Below are 16,322 nucleotides of genomic sequence, written 5' to 3' on the forward strand. Positions count from 1 at the left end.
GCCTGCTTACTTTTCCCTGGTCACTCGGTTCCTCTGCTCCGCCCAACCCTTCACCATGCAGCATTAGGAAACTTGTAGGGCTAAATTTAAATTCAACCTTAGGTGAGTGGACAGTTACAGCATTCATTTACTCATCCATCCATCTATCCATTCATTTTTTCCAAAAGCATCAATAGGTCTCTACGGTCTGCCTGAGGGGAATACAGAATCAAAGAAAATACACTGCCTGCTAGGATTCATTTGTTCAGTCATCATCATGAGCATCTGTAATGTACTGTGCCCCTGTATGTAGGTCCTGGGCACACAGTGGTGAACAAGGTCCAACTCTCCCACTTCCTGGCTGGATGACCTTGGGCAAGTCACCTGAACCTCTCTAAGCCTCAGTTTTCCCCTTCTATAAAATGGGGAAGGGGCAATAACAGCACATATCTCAAAGGGCTCATGTGAAGATGAAAGTAATCTGTGTGGAGCCCTGGGAACAATGCTCTGCACACAGTAAGGGGTCTGTAGATGTGAGCTGCTGCTATTTCTTTCCTTCCCTCATGGAACAGCTAGCCTAGGGACCACTGGGAGGATAACTCTGGGTGACACCTCTGGCAGCAGGAGCGGAGGAAGGCATTATCTAGTCAGGGACAGCTGAGCTGTGCATGAAGGATAGATTAAGGTATGGTCACAGCAGAAGCCATTCTAGGCAGCAGGCAGAGGAGGGGTAATGGTGGGCATCTGAAGGAGAAGGCAGTGGTCAGTGAAGTCAGACGTCAAGTGTATGAGGAGCTGGGGGAGTCTGAGGTGCCTACGGGACATTTCCAGGGCAGAGTCCAGGAGACGATTGGCCTTGAAGGCCTAGTGCTGGAGAAAGATCTGGTCTACAGGTTAAAATGGGGGAGGAGCGGCTGGAAAGAGGGCTGGGCCAGAACCTTCAGGGCCTCCAACATCATGTATGAAGTCCAAACTTCATCCCAGAGACAATAGGGAATCACTTAAATTTTTAAGGTAGGAGCATGATATCATCAGTTATGTGTTTTGTTAGGAAATTAGCCTCTGTGTGGAGCGTGGACTGCAGCAAAAATTCCTCCCTCCCCTTCCTTCCTCCCTCCTTCCTGCTTCTTTCCTTCCTTCAATAAATATTTATTGAACACCCAGGACATGTAAAGTACTATGCCAAGCACTGAATCCAGCACTGGAGAGGACAGTGTCCCGAGCTCTGGGGCTCACACTAGGAGAGAAAAGAAAGACAAGTCAGGGGATGGGCATAGGAGCCCGTATCCAGAGGGGCCTGGCTGGAGCTTGAGGAGGTGGATGTAGAGAAGGTCCCTGGGTTAGGGAGGTCTGGAGGGAGGCAAATACAGGATTCAGTCATCGGTAGAAGATTCTGATGACAGGAGGAAGGAAGGGGTGGGGATCTTGTTCACTGGCCAGTGGTTCTCACAGTGTGGTCCCAGGCACCTGCAAGAAAGGCAGATTCCCAGGCCCTGCTCTAGACCTCTTGACTCAGAAACTCTGGGGCAGGGGCAGCAATCTGTGTTTTCATAAGCTCACCAGTAATGCCCATCAAGTGCGAGAACCACTGATCTAAGCAGCAGGAGAGGAGGGTGCTCTCTGTGTGTTGGGGTGAGGAGGCAGCCAGTTCCATTTGGGATCCTATGAGTCTGAGGTGCCTACGGGACATTTCCAGGAGACGATTGGCCTTGAAGGCCTAGTGCTAGAGAAAGATCTGGTCTACAGGTTAAAATGGGGATTTGGGGTTTTTTAAAAATATTTTTAGTTGCAGATGGACACAATGCTTTATTTTGTTTATTTAGTTTTATGTGGTGGTGGGGATCAAACCCCAGCCTCACACATGCTAGGCAAGTGCTCTACCACTGAGCCACAACCCCAGCCCGGGGTTTGGGTTTTGATGAGGCAGCAGAAGTCCCTGAGGTTGAGGGTGGCCTGTGAGGAGAGCCCTGAGTGGGAAGGAGGAGAGACAGTGGGATTGCGTTGGCCAGGGAGAGGACCACTCCTCCTTGAGGGTACAGGAGGTGCAGGGAGTAGGGAGGCTGCCTTTGTTTTGAACAACTTGGTCCCATTTAGTGTTTTCGGTGTGAAGATAGAGGAGCGGCTTGACCCCAGGAAAGGGAAAGAGGGTGCCATGAGAGAATAAGCAGCTCCTTCACAGCATGGCCCTGATTAAAAGGCTGGTGGCTGTTCTCTAAGCCAGAGAAAGGATATGGGCCCAGAAGCTACCCTGACACTCCGGGATCCCAGGTGCTTCTGAGAACGTGCCTGGTGATGGTGTGCCAAGTGACCAGGTCACCGACAGCCTCTGCTCGAGGCAGGTAGAGGGGAGGCAAGGAAAAGGCGGAGGGTTTCTGTTCTCTCCTGTCCCTTGGCAGGCAGGCAGAGGTCCAGGCCAGTGCCCTGCACAGAGCAGGACCAGGGGTCAGTCAGCTGAGAAACTGCAGAATTGGTGGTTCTGGGCTCCTGGATAGACCAGGCTGAGCCTTGGGATGGTACAGAAGCCTTGGGATGGTAGCAAAGAGCTGGGCCTCTGGTCAGATATGGAGCACTATGTCCAGGAATGATTCCAGGAGGACCTTGTAGTTAGATCTCAAGGTAGGACCAGGAGAATGGGCCTGAGAATGAAAGTCCCAAGGGCAGAGTGGTGGCATAGAACATAAGCACCTGTCAGACTTGGGGTCTTCTTCACGTGGGGTGAGCTTCTGGCTGTACCACTAACTTGCTGGGGGACTTGAACAAGCCACTTAACATGCTTTTGCCGTCCTTTTTCTCATCTGAAAATCAAGAATATTAAAAATGATTTCCTACAGTTGTGAGGATTAAGTGAGGTCATGCATGTACTAGCCTCTGATGCCTAGCACATAGCAAGTACCCAGAAGGCAGTAGATATGATATTAATCACCAAGCTATATGTCTATATTTCTCCTACAGATTTTAGTTTGTGAAATCCTTTCCCCTCTGTTAGCTTCATAAGGTCTCCATGGGAATGAGCATGGGTCCCTTTTTACAGATGAATCCAGGAGACCCAGAGGGAAGAAGTGGCTCTGCCCCAAGTCACATAGCTAGAATGTGGCAAGGACAGGACAAGAACCCGAGTGTCCCAATTTCTCTGTTAGTGCTTCCAGAGAGCAGTACTGTGTCTTGTTCACCACAGTGTCCCTCACACCAGGCACTCAGTAAATGTTGGTTGAATGAGTGAGTGTGTGGGTGTGCACGTGTGTGTGAATGAGGGAGTGAGCTCTGAATGATGCCTTCAGTTCTCTGCTTCTAAGTTACTACTCAGCCTTGTGGCCATGAGAGCCATGTGGTCACGTGCCCCGGCCATCCTGGGGCCTACATACCTGAGACCTAGCCATCTGAGCACCATTGTTTCCCCAGGAGAACAGTCTCAAGTCCGGGAAGGGGGCAGCTGCCATGATTCCAGGCCCACAGACGGTGGCCACGGAAATCCGTTCTCTTTCTCCGGTAAGTGGGCAGTGCCAGCTCAGGCTAGGGGACTCCAAGCTGAAGACATGGGCATGGCCCCCTTGTGGCCTGCAGAAAGTGCAGGTTGGGCCCAAAAGGTGCCCTTTTAAGTGCAGAGCCAGGAAACTGGATCACTTTCAAATGCCCGCAGGCTCCATGGTGCCCACTAGAGTCTCTGCAGTTTCCCCCCCATCCCTGTGGCACTCACACAGGGCACCGGCCATGTGGAGTGCAGCACTCACCTGTTGTGCCTGCCCTCCTTGCCCACTAGGAAGAGCAATGAACTAGGAGTCCAGAGTTTGGATTCTGGGCCTGGCTCTGCTGTGGCTGCCCCACCTGTGACCCTGAGTCTGTCACTCTGAGGTCTTTTCCAGCTCTTTGCTTCTCTGAGTCTATTTCTATCCTCTAGCCCCTGGTTGCGACAGGATGGGGGATCAGGAGGGCTCCATCTCCACCTCGGATCCCTCTGTTCATCCTTCTAAGATGCCAGGAATCTCAGATTCCAGGGTGTTGTTAGGATTCTGGGCCTCAGGAATCTCAGGCTCTAGGAATCTCAGATTCCCAGGTTTGAGAGTTTTATGGGTCTAGGATTCTGATGATTTTGGGATTCTTGGATTCTTAATGGTTCAAAGTATCTTGGCTTCCAGCCTTCACCTTCACAGGGCCCCTGCTTGTACCTGGATTCCCCCATCCCGCCCGCCCCTGCAGAGCCCAGTGTCCTGACCTGCTGCCCGGGGTGGGGGTGGTTATATTCTGCAGATCATCGGGAAAGATGTCCTCACCAGCACCTACGGCGCCACCGCGGAAACCCTCTCAACCTCCACCACCACCCATGTTACCAAAGTGAGTAGCAGCAGGTGCCCGGGCCCCAGAAGGCTGCAGGCGGGAAGGTCACTACCGTGGCTCAGCTTTGGCTTCTCAGTCTGTAAGGTGGACAAAGGAGACCTGTGGCGCTGCCATTTTCTAGAGTCTGTGCGCATTGCCCTGAGCTACTGTTGTCCTAGGCCCGGGCCCTGCACTCACAACCTTGACAGCCAGTCTAGGGAATGAGACCCTCTCCTTCAAAGGAACTGTGACTGTGGCATTTGCCTTAAGTGCTGGAAGAATTTAGAGGAGGTACATGGGGGTGGCTCCCCAAGAGTCAGAAAGCATCTCCTGGGAAAAATGTTTTGAGCAGGGCCTGGGGTTCCAGACAGGACCCCTGAAGGAGGAGAAGACAGTGGCAGGTGCTCTAAGCAAAGTAGAAGATGAAGCCGAAACTCCGTGTTTGCTTCCTTGTTCATTGAGCAAGTGCTACCGAGCATCGACCTCACGCTGGCCTCTGTGCCTGGGGCTGCTGGAGGTGGCATAAGTGGGGCATGTCTGTGGGAAATGGGGAGCAGCATGTAGAGGATGCAACAGGAAAATTAGGCTGGCTGGGGGCAGGGGAACATAGAACAGAGCAAATAAGACAGGTACCAGGAAGCATCTAACTATGGGAGGTCTGAGTCTAAAGGAAATTGGAAAACCATGGAATTTTTCAAACTGAGCAATGGCCGAGTGAAAACAAGTTTCAGAGAGGACCTTAGGTCGGCCAGGAGGTTCAGATAGATGGAAAAAAGAAGGAGAGTTATGAAGAGAGCTTGAAAAAACAAACAACTACAACAATAAAACCAAAGGCTTGGGGGCTAGGGCCTGGACCAGGTAGAAGTTGGAGCTGGGAGGAGGAAAGGCCAGAGGAGGGAAGCATTCCTGCAGGTAGCAGCCATGAAGCAGCCAATTAGGACAAAAGATCGGGGGAGTGGAGCAGGTGGCCACACAACCACATCTGAGTTGTCAGGAGGGAGACAGGAGAGGGCTCATTCAGGGCTGCAAGCCTGGAGGCGCCAGGCTGAGCCCTGGGGGTTGTGACTGAGGTCCTGCAGAGCCATCTAGTAAGTCTGATGAGTAGTACTGGCCTTTGTGCACACAGACTCTGTCCCTGCCTGCTCCCACGCAGGACTTAGTACTTTGTCATGTTTCCCAGAAAGAATCGTTGCACCAAAAGCTTTAGTGAGCAGCGTCAATGGCTCTGCAAGCCTTATGGGAAGGGCTTATATCACACACCCCACAGCATACAGTCCCTCTTGGCCATGCCATTTGGGAGCCCCCTCTTTCTGTCCCACCCCCCCAACTCCAGCTGGGATTTCCCCCAGCCACACCCTCCTTAAATATGCCAAACAGTTAGGTCCTGCCCTTCTTCTAAACTTGCTTCCAGACCCCAGCAAACAGTGGAGGTAATAAGTATCATAGTACAATCTTCTCTCATAGTATTGTTCAAAGTCATTTAAGGTAGAACCTTGTCACCATTCACATTTCATTCATGTGTTCATTCAACAAACCTACATTCGGCACCGCCCTGGTCAGATTGGGCAAGGGAGTTGGGGAGGAGGGGGTACAGATATAAACAAACTACGGGCCCTGCCCGCAAAAGCCTGCAGCCTGGTGAGGAGCAAGCCCATAAAACCAGCACAGGCAGAGAGGCCCAGAGCCAGAGAGATACAGACTTAGCTCCCCCCGGGAGTAGTGTGACAGGACAATCTTGAGGCACTGCCAACCAGGATGAGGGAGGCAGCTTCTGAGCTAGGCTTGGAACTGTGTGGTAGTTGGGGAGCGGTGGCAACCAGGCGAGATCTGCTGTCTGAATTCCCAGAACTAGAAAAGGAAAATGCCGAGGAAGCCAGGAGAGAAGGGCACACTGCTGGTGTCTTGCCCTTAAGAGATGCTTTGGGTAGGTTTCCAGTCGTGGCCCGCTGCCCCAGCAGACTCAAAAGAGACCTCACCTCGCTTTTCCTTTCCTTCTTCGTTTCCCTTGTAGACTGTGAAGGGAGGATTTTCTGAGACAAGGATTGAGAAGCGAATCATCATTACTGGGGATGAAGATGTGGACCAAGACCAGGTATGGGGACAGGGGATGTCATTTCTGGCAGCACTGCCCAGTCCCTCCTATAGTGGGTGACCCATGGACGGCCACTGTTTTGGGCAGGGAAAGTGTCTACTTCTTGCTGACCCTTTCAGAGAAGGAGCCCACAAGGAAGAGTCATTGAATAGGAGACAGAAGGGGCCAGAAGATCGGAGCTGTAGTCTATCTAAGCATTTCATTCTGCCCGCCCCCCACCCCGTTCCCTCCCCCCCCCCCCCCCCCCGTTTCCCCAGCTGTGCACTAAGGAGCTTGTGTTCTCCAGCTTCCCTCCTCTCGCTAGTCCATGGCGCCTCACTGTGTTATTCTGCCCACCAGGCCCTGGCTTTGGCCATCAAGGAAGCCAAGCTACAGCATCCTGACATGCTGGTAACCAAAGCCGTCGTATACAGAGAGACAGACCCATCCCCCGAGGAGAGAGACAAGAAGCCACAGGTAAGGCTCCAAAGTACAGTGGCTGCCAGAGGAGGAGGTAGCAGTAGCAAGATCCTCAGGTGGTCATTTCAACCTGCCAGCCCAAGTGGCTTGATCCCTAGTGCAGCTTTGACCCCTCACCTGCCTGATTTGCAGGTCAAAGAGAGGGGCAGCTCCCCCAAAATGGGAGTCAGAGGAAGGAGGGGATGGAGTATTCTCGATTCCTTCTTTTGGGGTTCCAGGCCTCAAACCCAGAAAGTAAATCCAGAAGTGGTAAGAAAAGGGGACAGAGGAGTGACACTTGGGATTGTGGGGAACAGAGGGAGGTTCACATGACCTCACTGGACACTACCTATAAGCTGGAATCAGAAAAAGTCCTACCAGGCCCAGTGTCACATTCCTGTCCTCGAGTCTCTGTCTCCATCACAGGTCACTGGATGTTGCTAAGAGGACATGATACCCAAAGCCCTTGATCCCATCTGTCTTTCGGGATTGCAAAGCCTTGACTTCATAGGCTTCCTGAGATCATAATCTTACAGCTCCCAATGTCTTCCTGTTTCTTTGTGGGCCCTCAGTGCCTTGGAATAAGAGAAATGAGATGGTATTGGGGAACATAAGGCCTCCAGCAGCCTAAACTGGGAGTGATGTTTTTCTGGCACCTCTTGAAGCTTACCACATTTTATCAGACCTATAAAACAAAATCTCACAAATATTGAGTTGCATGAAATAAGGCAGACACAGCAAGTACATGTCATGATTCTATTTATTGGAAATTCAAAAACAGGCAAAACTTTGATCCCAATGATGGTAAAATTCAGAATGGTGTTACTTCTAGGATGCAGTAGTTACAGTAAAGAGGTGCAGGGGAACCTTCTGGGTGCTAGGAACGTATCTCCTACTGGTTACATGGGAGCATACACATAAAAATTTGTCACAATCTTATTGATACTTGGTTTGTGCACTTTATACATTTTTACACAATGAAAAAAAAATCTATGTCAAAGATCCCATAAATAACAGGTGGTCTCCTTTTTTGCCCTTTTCCCTAAATAAATGAAACTAGTATACTTAAACATTTTTCTGCTACATTGAAAGGCTGTTAACCTTTGGTCTAGAGCAGACTTGTCAATAGAACTCTTTCTACAATAATTGACATGTTCTTTCTGTGCTATTTAATAGGGTAGCCACTAGCCAAATATGGATGTTGAGCACTTGAAATTGGCTAATCCAAAATATGTTGTTCTTTTTTTTTTAAGTTGTAAATGAACACAATAACTTTATTTATTTATTTAAATGTGGTGCTGAGGATTGAACGCAGTGCCTCACACATGCTAGGCAAGTGCTCTACTACTGAGCAACAATCCCAGCCCCCCCAAAAGTGATCTTCTTTAAGTGTAAATAAATGTAGGAGTTTGAATATTTAATATGAAAAAATGTAAACTATCTCAATAATTTTTACAGAAATTGTAATGGATATATTGGGTTAAGTTTTATGTATCTCTCTCTTTCTCTCTCTCTCTCTCTCTCTCACACACACACACACACACACACACACACACTGAGGGGGAGAGAGATCTTTTATTTTGTTTTTCTATGTTTTGGTGGTGCTGGGGATCAAACCCAGGGCCTTGCACATGCTAGACCAGTACTCTACCACTGAGCTACACCTCCAGCCCCCAAAATATATTATTAAAATGAATTTCACCTGTTTCTTTCTATCACTGTTTAATGTAAGTTAAAATTAAAATTTCTATTTTGGAGTTAAAGTGTTCTATTTACCTAGAAAAGTTTAGAAAAATTAATAAATACCATCTAGAAAAGCTCCTGTGTAGAAAAACTATTATACAAGTCATTGTCACTCTTGTCCTCTCTGTTGTCTAGTAATTCTTACTTTCTCTCCTCAAATCTCAGAGTGGCAGAGGGTAGGTCACTTCCCAAGCTGGTGCAGAACTGGCTGCCTCACCTGGGAACCTTGTTTAGTGTACAAGTACTGGAGAACCCTCTGGGTTGGAGAGGCTGGAGGGGACCTGGGTACTGGAGTGCCTGGGAATCCTAGGGAGGCCCTGTGCAGTCAGGTGTAGGAGCCACTAATGCTAAGAGCTCTGTACTGGGAATCCAGGGACCAACTCTAGCCATTCCCCTGACCAGCGTGTGACCATGGGTCAGTTTTTTTTTTTTTCTTCCTTGTGGGGGACTCAGGGTCCTCATTTTCAGAGTGAAGAGGTAGAGCAAGCCCCCTTCTGGTTGTGTTCTTCTGGCTGTTGTGTGACCCTGGGGGTCCCTTGTGTGTTGCTCATTTCTTCTTCATTCTCTTTCATTCCTCATCTTTCCCTGGGGATTCCCAGCCAGCCCCCGCCCCCAGGCTCCGGCCTTCCCCTTTCTCTGGCCTTTCAGGGTTCTTGTCCCAGCCTCCACATCTGGCCTATTCCACCACCTTGGAGTCTCTTACATCTGCCCCCTCACTGCTCCTAAGCTGTCTCATTCCCTCCTCTTCTGTTCTTTCTTGATGTTTCTGCCCCCACATACCACCATTCGTATTCATGCTCTCCCCCTCCCTCCCTCCATCCTTTCTGGGGATCATTCTGTAAAGGTCACCTTGTTTATGTTGTCCTGGAGAGCCAGTTTGCCCTTGCCTTTTCCACCCCATGCTTTACCACGACTTACTGTCAAGGAACCACCCCTGATTCTTAGGAGAGTAACGCCCACTAGGTCTAGAGGGTGGTCTTTCCTGAATTAGAAACTCTTCCTGAAGGTGCTTCAAGATCATTGTTGTTGTGGATAGATATATCTTGTTACCCCAAAGAAAAGCCCTGCAGTCCTACAGGCCTGATTCTAATCACAAGCCCTGCTCTTTATTGTCTATATAACCTTGAGCAAGTAATTTTTTCTTCTCAGACTGTGTTTCCTCATCAGCCAAACAGCAATGACAATCATAGTAATAACTAAAAATTGCTATCATTTATGGAGTGCTTATACTGACCCAGGCACCAAGCTCTTTGCTGATATAAGTACTATTGTCTGCTAATTCATTTTACAGATGAGGAAACTGAGGCTCAGAGACATTAGGTGGCTTGTTCACAATCAGGGAGCAGGGAACATGATGGATTGATTAGGCTAAGCCTAATCTGGTAGACTCCATATCTACCCTATGGTCTTAGCCTCCTCATCACACTGACTTTCTGTAGTCTCTTTCTCACAGGGTTACAGAGATCATACATAGGTGGTACTTAGCATAGTGCCCAATAGAAGTTCATTATGATCATCATTACCATTAACTGAAAGTAGGCTAAAAAACGCTGCACATAGGCACTCTGCTGTAATATAATACACCTGGAAGAATAAATTGTAATACAGTAGTGTTTAGATGCCCTGGTGCTTCTGAATTGCCTGTGGTCTTTTGAGGATATCTCACATATCCATTAGCTTGATTACACTGTCTTATAGAGCAATCATTAATCAATGAGCAAGCTTAAAGTGTAGCCTGCTGATCTAAGAAACAACAAACAAACAAATAAACAAAAACCTAGTTAGGAATCGAATAGAAAGAATATGCTCAGGTTTTAGAGCCAAAAATACCTTGAGAGCTGTGTGTCCACTGGAACCTCTCTGGGCCTCAGTTTCCTCACTGGTCCAGTGGTGTTCATTTATAAATAGGAGCTGCTGAAATAATTCAGCAGCATCTGTGACACATAGGGACGGCATCTTGCAGGAAGAATGTGCTCAGTAGGGAAAACCTGCTTTCTTGTCCCTCTGAGATCTTGCTGTGTTTAGGGGACCAGGAGAGCCCTAATAAGTCAGACCATAGACTTTCACCACCAGCCTGAGACCCTGTTCCCACAAGGGTGTTCATCTTGCTGGTCTTCCTCTTCTCTTTCCTGATTCTTCCAAAAACATCTGTCTCTGCTCCAGTTGGATCTTGGTCTTCCATCTTAAACTTCCTCCTTGAAGTTCTTGCTGTGAGTGTGAAAAACACATCCATGTCACACGAGTCCTCACCTTCTCTCCTGAAACCTCACAGACCAGATGTGTGGTTTCTGCTCCATCTTCTCCCTCTGGCCCACTTCCTGCAGAGAGCACCTGCCTTCCAAACTCTGCCAGCAAGGGGGTGGCACTCACCCAGCTCCTAAAGCTGCCATGCCTTCAAAAATTTAACTACATGGGGGAAAACTGACCTGTTCTAAAACAGGAACCAACTTGCTAAAACATTGACTTCCTCTGGGCCTCAGTTTTCCCATCTGTCAAGAAGGATCCAAGCAAGATCTTGGATGAACAAGAAGGATCCCTTTTTGGCAACTTCTTTAGCACTTGACCATCTGTAAGTGGAAAAGGCAGGGATGATATTCCATGTGCTAAATGGTTTTGAGTCATTGCCACATGGCAGGTACAGTGTTGGGCACTGGTGCCCTTGCCCTTCAGGAGATCAGGGCCATAGTAATAACAAGAACAGCTGCTGTGTATTCAGTACTGACCATGTGCTAGGTCCTTGATGAGACTCCTCTTTATAACTGTGTGGGGTGGGACCCATTGTATAGAAGCAACTAAGGCTTAAAGAGGTTAAGAAATGCACCCATGATTTCAGAGCTATCAGGCCAGGGGGTGGGATTTGAACTCATAGAGTCTGATTTCAGAGTCCAACTCCTTAAACTCTGAGTTGTAGACTCAAGCCTGAGCTGGAATCCAGGCTTTGGTTTCTTTATTTAAACACTGAGGTCTCAGAGGGCATGGTGATGCATACCTGTGATCCCAGGGACTTGAGAGGTTGAGGCAGGAGGATCACAAGTTCAAGGCCAGCCTCAGTAACTTAGTGAAACCTGTCTCAAAAATAAATAAATAAAAGGGCTGGGGATATAGCTCAGTGGTAGAGTACCCGCAGGATCAATCCCCAGTACCACAAAAAATACAAATAAAAAATAAACACTGTAGTCTAGGGTTTCATCTCCAGGGCACAACAGACTCATGGAGAACAAAAGAGAAAAACAACAAAAAAAGACAGAATATCTGTAATCATAACCAAATATTTCATAGAACTGAGTCAAGATAGGAAGAAAAAGTGAAATGACTGTGATCTTAGCTCCCCATTGTTAGAGGACATCTTAACAAATTTTCAGGCCAAAGTAAAAAATGTGTCTCCTGGGAAGCAAGTCAGTGAACACACATGGACTCTGGAGTCAGGTGAATGTGGGTCAGTTCCCAGGGGCCACACACAAGCTCTGTGGCCTTGCACAAGCCACTCTACCTTTCTGAGTCAAAGCAAAGGGCACATGGTAAAGGGTAGCTAAAGTAACTTCTTGCCTTGTATTTATAGGTGAGTGACAAAAGTTACTAAATTTCCTTGTCCTCCTCTTTTTCCTTTGTGCCCCCCTGCCTCTGGCTGCCAGGAATCCTGACCTCCGTGAAGGGGTGCTGGCATGTCTGGTCCAACCCACGCCAGAAAACCATTAAGAAGGGGCCTTCAATCTGGATTCTCCGACACCAACACTCATGTCCCAGCTGCAACGTACTGTCACTGATGAGAGACTGGGAAGGGAAAGCATATATATATAGATATATATAGATATAGATATATATACAGGAAACACCGCGTCCTTGCACTGCTGCTGGGGCTGGCGGAGCAGTCGGCCGACAGCAACAACCAACATCTGCCACAACCTACATTTCCTTTGCAGACAAATTGAATAATTGGTGGGATTTTTCAGGAAAAAAAAAATGACAACAACCATAATCCCTTCCTCTCCATGTTCTTCTGCAAACCGCAAAAGCAAGCCAGACCACGATGATTGTAGAAGTTCCATTCAACCCTGGTTGTGCACAGTCCAGTTCGTGGACGAGCGTTCCATTTGTTCTTCTCCATCAACTGTTGCCCCCCTCAAATGCAAAGGAAAACAATCATGCAGCCAAGCAAGAGAAGTCGCAGCAGCAAGTCACACACAGGCAACCATTCTCCAAGAAGGAAAGAAAGAAAATCTCCCACTTGGAAAAGAGGAGCAGGAACACTGGATTATTGTTTTCTGGGTCTTGACACTGGGCTGCAAAATCCACCTTCTTTTCTTCCGCCTCCCCTCATCCTCAACTCTCACACGTCTTGTCGTCGTCATTTTTTTGTCTCGGCTCCCTCCTGCCCCTATCCTGCCCCATCTCCCCCTCTGTGTCCTGGTCCTGCTGAGGGCCACTGCAGATGACTCTCATTTGAAACAAGAAAAAGAAAAGAAGAGAAAGCAAGAACAGAAAATGAAGCCGCGGGAAGGGAAGTAGACATTGTATGTTTCTGGTTTCTCTTGATGAAGGTGCAGCTCGTAGGAGATTTGTATGGATGTGCTTTTAAGTTATGTATATTACATATAACAGGAAACAAATATTAAAATAAACAGTGATGGTAAGTATGAAGCTGACATTTTAAAATTATAATTATCTGACTGTGATTGATGTATCCCAAGGTCCCTAGATCTTACTGAACTAGCCCAGCTGAGGAGACCTGGACTTTGGGTGCAGCGGCTCCCGGTTGGGGCTGATGGGTTCAGTGTAGTAATACTGTGTGTGGTGTTTGTAATTGGGTGATTGGTGGGGAGAGTGGGGCCCCCAGTGGAGACATGGGGGCTCACCAAGAAGGAAATAACAGAGGCCTGAATATGCCGGTCCAAGATGCCTTCTCCCCCCAGCAGTAGCAGCCAGGACCTGCTCTGTGCTCAGATCCAGTGTCCAGAGTTGGGACTCTGCTGCTGAGGTCCCCACAGTAGAGGTCCCCTAGCTCAGTCCTCCTACCTCCCTAGGGGGCTTGCCTTGATTTTCAGTCCTCTCTTTGTTTTATGATGATGATTTTTTTTTTTGCCATGTCTTGCCCTTCCCCGATGACTAGCTCCACACCCGAAGGGAGGTGGTGCCCCTGGCCAAGGTAGAAGATGGTGGCACTAACCTGGCTCCGTGAGATGCCCAGCTCAGTCTTCTCCTCTTCTCCTTTCATATTCTGAGTCATTCTCTTTTTCCTGGGCCAAAGTAGCCATGATGAAAAGGCCATGAACACAGGACAGACCCCAGTAGGTCAAAACTGCATTTTCAAAGGCCTCCCCTACCCCTAACAATGGAGAGCAAAGGGCTCTGTTGTCCAAAGGCTCCATCTCTGTGTAAGATCCTGACCCAGGAGACCTCCTGCTCAGTCTGCATCTGAGCTCTGAGCCTTTGCCCTGGAAGTCCTAGCAATTGTCTTGAGACCACAGAAGCCCTTGGATAAGCCCTGTTACAAGCTTGGCATTGCCCCCTGGCACACATGAGCTCCCTCAGGCTTGCCTGCTCAGGGAGAATCTCCTTCTGAGAGAAAATGTCCCTCAGCACTTTAATTTCTCAGCCTTGCTTCTAAAGTGGACAATAAATTCATACAACAAATATTTATTGAGTACCCATTTGGGCCAGGCACTGTTCTCAGGAGGAAAGAGAAAGTGTGAAGGAGAGGAGAGATCTGGAAAATCACCTTGACCAGCCTTATGTCCGCAGCCATGCCTGGCCCATCTGAGAGCCTTTTCCCAACTCATTTGACATACCCAGGGATGTCCTCCAGAGGGCCCAGCATAGATGTACCCCACTTGGCTTCTCAATATATACCCTATAATGTATACCTTAGCAATTTAAATGGTGCTGACCTGAAGTAGAACAAGAAACTAGAATATCCTTTGTCTCTGTGGGCAGATGGGAAGTAGAGCAAATCTCTCAGATTGCAGGGTTGACCATGTCCCCCACTGCTGCCTGGTGCAGGCCAGTGGATCCACTGAACTCCCTCTAAGTGCAGCAGCACACTCTATCTACCAGGATTTGTAGAGAAGCCACAGAACTTTCTTCCTGTCCTTCTCAACCTAAGAATTCCCACTCTTCCTGGGCCAAGAACTGAAATGGCTCCATCCTCTCAGAGCCACTAGGATTTTGGCTCAGGCCCCACTGTCTGCAAGAACCAGGCATCATGAGCACACTGGAGACACCTCAAAGGGAGGATATTTGTTCTGGGTTTTGCACCTGCCTACAGACACTGGGCTTCAGGGTGGGGATGAAGTGACTGGGCTTAGCTTGTGGGCCATCAGGGTTTGGGGAGATCCCCATCTCATGGATGCTGTGACCTTCCTTCTATGGAGTAGCAAGCAGGGACACCAGGGAAAAGGGAACCTACAAAGCTGAAATCTAGGGCACTATTTCCTCCTCCTCTCCATAGAGAATAGAGACGTTTGTCTTGTCTGTCTTCAACCTATTTTTCCTTTTTTATACTTCTCATCCTTTCTGTGCTGCCTCTCCATCTGGGAGGCTGGGTAGCATAGCGGGAAAAGTCCTGGAGGGCAGTCAAGGTTCTAGGTGACCATTCTGACTCAGCCCCTGACTCACCATCTGACCTTGGGTTAGTCGCATTCCTCCTTTGGCCACTGAGCCCCACTTGTGAAATGAGCAGGGTGAACTAGATACTCTCCAGGGTTTATTCCCACTCTGCCATCCTACCAATCTTTATTTTCTCTTATTTTGCTTTCTCTGGATCTTTTCCATCTGAGGGTACAGAAAGTGCCAGGACCTGTTTCAGTTTTTGAATCCTGCAAGTACATTCCAAGACTGGCCTGAAATTGCATGAGCAACATCACTCTAAATAATTTTTTTTTCCAAAGCACCTTACCAACCAACTGCGATGCTGTCCTGTTCCTTTTTACTCACACCCCTTCTCCTCTCTCGTCCCCACGCTCCCCCACCTCAGTGCTCCGTGCTGTATGCGTGTGCTCTCTGTTCTTGTATACTCAATAAAAGTGAAATAAATGTGTTTGATGCTGAATCACAGACTTCCTTAGTCTCCCTCTCTCTCCCTCTCTTCGACCTTGGCCACTGGTATGAGTAAGTATTATGGGAAGGACTAAAACTGGAGCGGAGATACCTCAACTTAGAATACTTGTATTCTACAAATGTTTGGAGCTCCCGGTGTGGCCCAGGACTGGGCTTCGGTTCTGTAGGTACAAAAAACGAGGCAACCTCCTTGCCATCCAGGAGCTCAGAGGCTAGTGGAAGAAACAGTCAACAAAACAGGTAACCAGACCAAGACAACTGCAGATGGTTAGCACCAGCAAGGAAATACACAAGAGGGAGAGGATGGAGGGCCACTGAAGGAGGTCACTTTAAACTAGGTGGCCAGGGCTGAGTGAGAGTACATATTTAGCAGGTGTGAGGTCCTTGGTTTGATCCCCAACACCTCAGGGTCGGGGCAAGGCAGCCAGCTGGGGCCTCCCTGAGGTGGTGATTTTTGAGCTGAATGAAGAGAAAGATCAAGTAAAATGAAGAACGTGAGTGAGAATGTTTTAGGCAGAGGAAACTGTAAGTATACATGCCCCAAGACCTGGAGGGTGTATTATATGGAAGAACAGCATGGGGTCCCTCCTCTTCCTGAAAGAAAAGCACCTCTGCTCAGGTCTTTTCCTGCAACACCCACCTCACTGGGAGCCTAAGGAAGAGTATGTTCAGCAACCCCCAACTTCAGCTTTGCTTACAACCTTCA

General features: G+C 48.5%; 1 protein-coding gene across 35 annotated transcripts in view; it reads left to right on the top strand.

Annotated features, from left to right (window-relative positions):
- The window catches only part of Epb41l1 (erythrocyte membrane protein band 4.1 like 1), a 122,008-nt gene extending 106,400 nt beyond the window's left edge, over positions 1-15,608 (top strand). For 29 of the 35 annotated variants that reach the window (XM_021729536.3, XM_078051721.1, XM_078051718.1 and 26 more), the window contains 5 exons: positions 3,379-3,465; positions 4,225-4,308; positions 6,302-6,382; positions 6,722-6,838; positions 12,196-15,608. In XM_021729536.3, the coding sequence (XP_021585211.2) occupies positions 3,379-3,465; positions 4,225-4,308; positions 6,302-6,382; positions 6,722-6,838; positions 12,196-12,204 (378 nt within the window). In that variant the 3' untranslated portion in view covers positions 12,205-15,608. The remainder of the gene's footprint in view (positions 1-3,378; positions 3,466-4,224; positions 4,309-6,301; positions 6,383-6,721; positions 6,839-12,195) is intronic. The other 6 variants (XM_040276331.2, XM_040276332.2, XM_078051726.1 and 3 more) reach the window with 2 other exon arrangements.
- The last annotated feature ends 714 nt before the right edge of the window (positions 15,609-16,322 follow it).

This window comes from Ictidomys tridecemlineatus, chromosome 5 (genome assembly GCF_052094955.1).
Source record: "Ictidomys tridecemlineatus isolate mIctTri1 chromosome 5, mIctTri1.hap1, whole genome shotgun sequence".
NCBI classification, from domain to species: Eukaryota; Metazoa; Chordata; class Mammalia; order Rodentia; family Sciuridae; genus Ictidomys; species Ictidomys tridecemlineatus.